Source organism: Seriola lalandi, unplaced genomic scaffold (genome assembly GCF_002814215.2).
Source record: "Seriola lalandi dorsalis isolate HSWRI2012SDOR001 ecotype SW California unplaced genomic scaffold, Sedor1 jcf7180002054275, whole genome shotgun sequence".
NCBI classification, from domain to species: domain Eukaryota; kingdom Metazoa; phylum Chordata; class Actinopteri; order Carangiformes; family Carangidae; genus Seriola; species Seriola lalandi.
Window position 1 is genome coordinate 20756 of NW_019524828.1, and position 7248 is coordinate 28003.

At 41.6% G+C, this 7248-nt stretch overlaps 1 protein-coding gene across 2 annotated transcripts in view; it reads right to left on the reverse strand.

The window, feature by feature from the left end:
• trappc14 (trafficking protein particle complex subunit 14) overlaps positions 1-2291 on the reverse strand; it is a 15496-nt gene extending 13205 nt beyond the window's left edge. For both annotated transcript variants that reach the window (XM_023405358.2, XM_087173707.1), the window contains exon 1: positions 1634-2291. In XM_023405358.2, coding sequence (XP_023261126.1) covers positions 1634-2086 — 453 coding nt within the window. In that variant the 5' untranslated portion in view covers positions 2087-2291. The remainder of the gene's footprint in view (positions 1-1633) is intronic.
• Between the last annotated feature and the right edge of the window lie 4957 nt (positions 2292-7248).

The following is a 7248-nucleotide window of genomic DNA, read 5'->3' on the forward strand; positions in this document are numbered from 1 at the left end:
ACTACTTTCCTCCATGCTCCAGAGTTCTTTCCAGCTAAGCTTTTTCTTGTCTACACCTTCCCAATTCACCCACTGTCCCTGCTTAGCCTGGGCCACTGCCTTAGCACCCCTTAATAATTCCTCCTGTCTACGAACCTGCTCCACGACTAGCTTTTGTCTTCTCCTTGGGACCTGCTCTACTCCACACCGGTTTGCTTGGGCCAAGCCCCAAGCCTCCCCGGCCTATTTGAACATTACCCACAATCTCTGTATGCCTAAGCGTTGCTTCTGCCTCCTGCACTGCGATTCTTGGATTCCACTTTCTCCCCTTGATTGAGTTTGGAACCACCTTACTAACTACCACATCTTTGCTCCCAGATAACAGGAGCTCTGTCCTAACCTTGGTACATTTAAACTCCTCCAGTAGACTAGTTACTGGGAGCTGAAGTATGCCTTTCCCATACAGTGCCACTGTGCTTAAACATCTAGGAACACCTAGCCACTTCCTAATGTAAAAGCTAACTTATTTCCATAATTTCCATAATCTCCATTTTTTCTGCAGTGGATATTGGAATCTCATATACAGACAGTGGCCACATCAGCCTGGGAAATAACCCAAACTGCAGACACCACAGTTTCAACTTTCCTGGAAGCCCTGATTTATCTATTCTATCCAGTCCCTCAGCAACATCCTTCCGAAACTGCACTACCTGTTCTCCGTCATTCAAGTCTGCCCTGTACCACCTATCTACACTCTGATTTTTCCCTAATTATTGGAATTTCCTCTTCATCTATTACAAACTTCCTATCACTTAACTTCCCTCTGCTTATTGAGATACTTCTAGACTTACTAGGCTTGATTTTCATACTAGCCCACTTTAAGTTTTTATAAAGTCTCTCAAGTACTCTTTTCATACATGGCACCGTTGTAGTTATCAACGTCATGTCATCCATGTAGGCCCTAATTGGTGTAAGGCGCATCCCATCCTGCCGCCTCTCTCCACCTACAACCCACTTAGAAGCTCTAATGATTACCTCCATCGCCATTGTGAATGCCAATGGAGAAATCGTGCATCCTGCCATAATGCCTATTTCTGGTTACAAGTTATTTACTTCACTATCTGAAATTCTCAATAAGGAGATTCCATGTTGCCGCTTACTGTGTTTCCTAAATGGCAATTCTCAGGTCCCCATGTCTGTACATGTGTATGTGTACATGCTCCTTTGTTTTTGTCAACATGACTAAATAACAAATTGTTCACCAGAAATAAATGAATAAAAACTGAAAAGTAAAAATGAGGCGCACAACTAGATAAAACTAAATTTTGAACTTCTGTAAGACAAACACAACACTGACACGTGCTCAAAGATGATATGACGTCACTGCCAGGTGACCAAATGCAACGGACCGTTACTATGGTTTGGAAATTGATGGAAACATTGTAACAATGTAAGAACACAACTCAACAACATTTATAACATAGGTCGTTATATATAATATAACATAGCTTTTTTTGGACATTTAAATGAAGAAAAGTTACAGACCATAACTTTAAGTTCTCCTAAATGTCCCAGAACATTTAAGAGCCCTGTTATATGGAGATGTGTGGACACGGGGCTAGGAGACAAACTTCTCAAACTACTCCCACCTTACCTTCACCGGTTCCCTGCCATCCTGTCGTCCACCAGTGGCCGAGGTGTTGTGATTAAGAAGCGGGCTGCACCGTCTGAAAACCCGGCTGCTCTCCGGTCTTGTTTCGCGGTTGTCTGTGGTTCCAGCCTCCCTGTCCCCGGGCCCCTCTTCCCCGCTGTCCTCGCTGCTCTGGAGGTCTGGCTCGCACTCACCGTGACTCTGCTGCCGGCTCTCGGCGACGCACACACTCGCCAGAGCAGACAGAGATTCCCCCAGGTCCCTCCACGGTAAAACCCCGGAGCCGTCATCCCTCCTCACAGGGTCCCGGGACCGCAGCACCAACAGGAACTGGACAGTCTCCCCGAGGTACAGGTGACGTCTCCGGGGAAGAGTTGTGAAGTCCGCCGGGTCCGAGAGACTTGATATCGGAGCGGCAGGAAAATACATGAAGTAGTCGCAGAGTGGTTCCATCATTTCAACGGTTAAGTAACGTTAACTAGCACAAGCTAACTATTAGCCATCTGTTGCCATGTAAACAGACCGTGGGTCAGAGGTCACGACATCTTCATTTCTGTTAAAAAGACCGTGAGTCAGAGACAGGCTGACTACAACAGTCCACATATCATAACACTGTGTAAAATTGTGATTGTGTCAATCTTCTCCGCTTCACTTCCTTCATTCACAGTACACACAGGACGGTTAATGGAAACAGAGCAGTCACCAGACCAAACTAATCAATCACCAGACAACAGTGGAGCCCAGAGCCCAGTTGTTCAAAAGCAATCTGATCAGATTTTGAATAATGGATTGGATCAAATCTTGAAAATGGGTTGTTCAAAACTAAAAACGGATTCTGATATCAGATTAGATCACGTAATCCAATCTTGGTTTTAATCTGGATCAAACCCTCAGTTTGTGTTGTTCAAAACTTTTTAGTAGGATTGGGATAACTTTGATCCAAAAAACGAGGATTATTCTGACCCCAGCAGTAGGGTGGATTTCAGGAACAAAATGTAATTTAAATTAAATCTCAACTGGTCAAATAAACAACATTTATCATGTAGTATATATACATTTATTTATTTATATTTTGCAACAGATTTTTTTTTAACCATTACAAAGTGGATAAAGAAGAAATTAGGCTATTACACCTTTCAGCACAGTAAGGTTTAAAAAAAAAAGGATTTTGTTCCCCTAAAATAATCCTCCAAATAGCTGTCAAAATCCAACAAAAAATATTCAATTTTAACTTTCATTTGACACTTTATATTAATTACAATGACACAACCAAAACTAGTTTCTAACAATGGCCTCCCTTATTGTATGTCCAGTAAGTCTCTCATTCTGAGAGACAGCTGGAGGTGTGTCAGAGTTTTCAGCTCTCAGCTGCGTCATAAACCTCATCACAGTGAGGGACAATACAGGCAAGTATTATGTTGCACGCTCCTTGTGGTTCCACTCGCAAGTATTTAGGGCATGCAAAGCGCCTCTTCAGAACTCCATTTAAATGCTCAATCATCTCTTGTTATGCGGTGAGAAGTGTTGAAGCGTGCCTGCTCCGGTGTGTTTCATGCAAGAAAGGGGGTCATCAGCCATGGTAGGAGTGGATAGGTGCTGTCTCCTAATATTATGCCATCTGCTGGGTTGGTTTGGAGCTCTCTGTATGGGGTGCTTTCCCTCAGGATACGGCCATCATGGACAGACCCAGGGCACTTCACGGCACAGTTCATGATTATGAGGTCAGCGTAACCCACAAGTTGTATGTTTATGCTGTGCCTCCCCCATTCTGTTGATGTCCTCCCACTCTCTCTCATGGGGTGCTTGTATAAACACATGAGTGCAGTCGATAACCCCAGTAACACTGGGCATGTTTCCCAAAAGTAAGAACTTGCGCTTGGTCTGAGAAATCCGGTCATCCCTTGGAAATGAAACAAACTGATTGGCCAGGCTGGCCTACTCCATAAGACGTAAACATACTTTGATGAGTAAAATGAACATTTCATTCATTTAAATACAAATTACGCGGTGAGCATTTAACAGTGGAAGATCCCTGTTGAAACCATCGATCCCTTTTTTATCCAGCTGCTGAAAACTGAACGAATCAACAGAATCAAGGAGCTGAGGAGACGGGGGAGTGACGTTAAAGAAATGTTGCGTTTATTCAGTACAAGAAAAAAAAAAAACAACTCAGTGGATGCACACAAAGAGCGTCATCTACTACAAATTTCAACAAATATATGCAGTTTCAAGTAAGATCCAAGCCAAGGTACACTCCTGTCTCTGAATGAACTCCTTCCAGTTCAGTCAAATCCATAACAGGCTGAGAGATGATCCACGTCCTTCCTGTCAGTCACAACCCAGGGATGTGGGGATAGTAGACAGAGATGAATACGATCAAAGGTGAGGCACACTGGGAACCAGAGCCTCTGAAAACTGAGATTGAAGGTTTGACACAAAGACGCACCTTTTATTCTCATTCTTACACACTATGTAACATACAACAAGTTCACGTTATGAAAACTTGAATACTTTGTAACGAGCTACAAAATAAGTCACAGTACCATATCACTAAATGTTTAAACCAGACATTTCCCTGGAAGAATAAAAACAAAGCTTAGGAAGACACTTTCATTTTATCTTGTTACCTATCAGCAGAGAACGTGTGTGTGTGTTGGGAGTGTGAGTCGAGATTAACACAAACGTGTATACACAGTGTGTACAGAACCACATTGTATCCACCAATGAAAAAAAACAACTCTCTTATCATTGTGACTTCTGTGACTTGGCATTAGAAAATATCTTATAAGTAAGAGACAATATATTAAAATTACAAGATCTGCATCTGTCTATTATCTCGATTATTATGAGATAATAATTAGATAAAAACTAGTAGCGCAGCAGGTAACTGCATATTTTACGTAAATCTTTCAAATGATGACACAAGTGCTGAACTTGGAACAATTCCTCCTTGGGTATCACTCTTGATAAAACACTTTAGCCACTTGGAAATTCAAGATGGCCACCATTTCTGGCATGGAAATGTTATTTCTTTGCAATAAGTTCATTCACTATTTTTCATATGAAAAATCCAGGTGTCAGATCTTTCATTTTAACACTGTAGAAGGTGAAAAAAAAATGACTCACAAAAAAGAAATATTCCAAAAAAACTCCCTAACTAACCTAGCGCTAAAAAGTTACTGAACTTTTAGTTCATCATTCATAATAAATGGTTTACAAATACATTGTGTTTTATGTAGCATTGTTCACATTACATATTAGAAATTGCACAAATAAATTGACATCCTCATAGTCTAATACACAGGATTCAATTGCAAAATCATTGTAATCTGTCTCGTTGGTAAAATTGTGTGGTAGAATATGTGTTTCCGAAGCCAGAAATTGCAGCCATCTTGAAATTTTGAAATATTTTACAAATTAATGGTACCTGAAAAATAAACATACCAATTTTGGTGCTTGTATCCACATTTGAAAGAATACTGCAGTTACCTGCTGCACTATAGAGCATGTTTTTGTCTTCAGCTTGATAACAAAACCAAACCATTTTCATTGGATTATCATGTCTCTTATCTCGTGATGTTGTGATAACAACAGTAATGCTAATGTGTGTATTTCTTGATGCATGACCACTGATACTTTGCTGAGGTTTGGTTGCCGTGGTTTAAACACATGAAATAATCTGATTTTTGTTCAGGGTGATGAACTGTTCCACTGTCAGGTGCTATTCACCTTTCACACATTGTCTTCAGTACCTTCAGCACTCCATCGTGCTGTGACCGACACACTCTTCCCCTCGTCACCTCTACAGAGAACAACCTGATAAATACAGTATGTACAAACAGAGTAATAAATACAGAAGCCCTGGTCCATTATATGACGTCCTAAGGCAAAAAAAACAAAAAACCCTGTTGTTTCTGTGACTGCAGCTGTTTTGTCCTCAGTGGAGAAACATCTGCTGGGTTTAGTCCAGTTATTCCCCGTAATATAAGAAGTCATCACTATAAAGTGACGGCATTGGTGCAAATAAAATCCCGACCCCAGTCAAACTGATGACTTCCTGTTCTTAGAGCCGTAGCAGTGGAGCTGAACGTCCTGAAGGTGGCACTAGAGGAAAGGTCATGGGGTCACTTAAATCAAAAGGTGAATTTTGTACCAATCTGCATATTAGGAGAAATGTTGTATCCAAAGTTGACATGTCTGACTGAAGAAAACTTATTGAACCTGCAGTTGATTTATTTATAATATTAATACTGAATAAGTGGAAACTCTGATTCATCTCAGTCAGCTACACATTCTGTGGTCCTGCTCATTTGTTTTCAATATACTTCATCATAGCAACAAGAGACAGTTCATCACAGATATACGGGTGTGTGTTGACGCTGAGGATGAACTGAAATGTTTGAGGTCATTAATGAACAATCTGATTTCTTTTAACTCTCAAATATTCAAAATATCTTTATTGGTCTCCAAGAATCTGTCTGCTGATCAACCTCTAAGGTGGAGAGTGGACTCTCACTCAGGTGAATACTGTGAATACTGTGACCAGGGAAGGAATGCGGTACAGGGTGTGACGATCCAGGATCATGACCACGTGTTGGCTCTGCTCCATTCTGCCTCCAAACATCACTGTGATGATGAATCACCAAACTGAAGCCAAATTTAAGTGTGGGAAAATTGAGTCTCAGATTATAATTAAACTAATATTAACCAATAGAAGGGAAAGTCGGAACCCTTTAATGTTAAAATATCATCTGTCACTCTGTGTAAAATCTATGTGACGTGAAAGCTGATTAACAATCTGCTTTCCAGCAGAGGAAACAGAGGAGGCTGTGAGGGGACATTAATCACTGCACAGGATGGAGAACACTGAGAACACTGAGAACTCAAGGAACTCAGAGAACTCAGAGAACCCAGAGAACACTGAGAACTCAGGGAACACTGAGAACATTGAGTCTCACAGAACACTGAGATCTCAGAGAACACTGAGAACACAGGGAACACTTAGAACACAGAATCTCAGAGAACTTTTGCAGGTACACACACTTCAAGCCTCCTTCACCCGACACCTGCACATGCAGACCCAGAGCAGCCGGTACATGTAAGTGATCCTGAACCACAACACTGAGAGCTCACTCATGTTCTTCAGACTGTCACCTGGACTGATGAAGAGGAGAGTCAACTACATCTTTATACCCCATGTTGGCTCAATTGTTTTTAATCTTTACGACCTGAACTGTCCTCGACTGAATGTATATCCTGGTCATGGAGAATGCTGGGCTCTGATTGGTCAGAGGCTGTGTGTGTTATTTTTAGATACCAGGACTCCACTAGTCTGTAGGTGTAACATGAAGAATAAACAATACCGTACTGTAAACTGTCATCTACCACAGAGTGAGGAGGATAACTCACTATGTGACTTTAAAACACCCTGTTGCACCCCTCACCTGTCAACATTTATCTCTGTTCTCAGGCGAGTGCACATCCGTGATAAAAAAACTTAGCCCATGGCGCCTCAGCGGCCTCACAGCAGAGACTGCGCTGCAGGAAGCCAGAACCACAGCAGACAGACATCTCACTTTGAAGACTAGACTGTCTTCCGTTATCAAAGTGCAGCCACA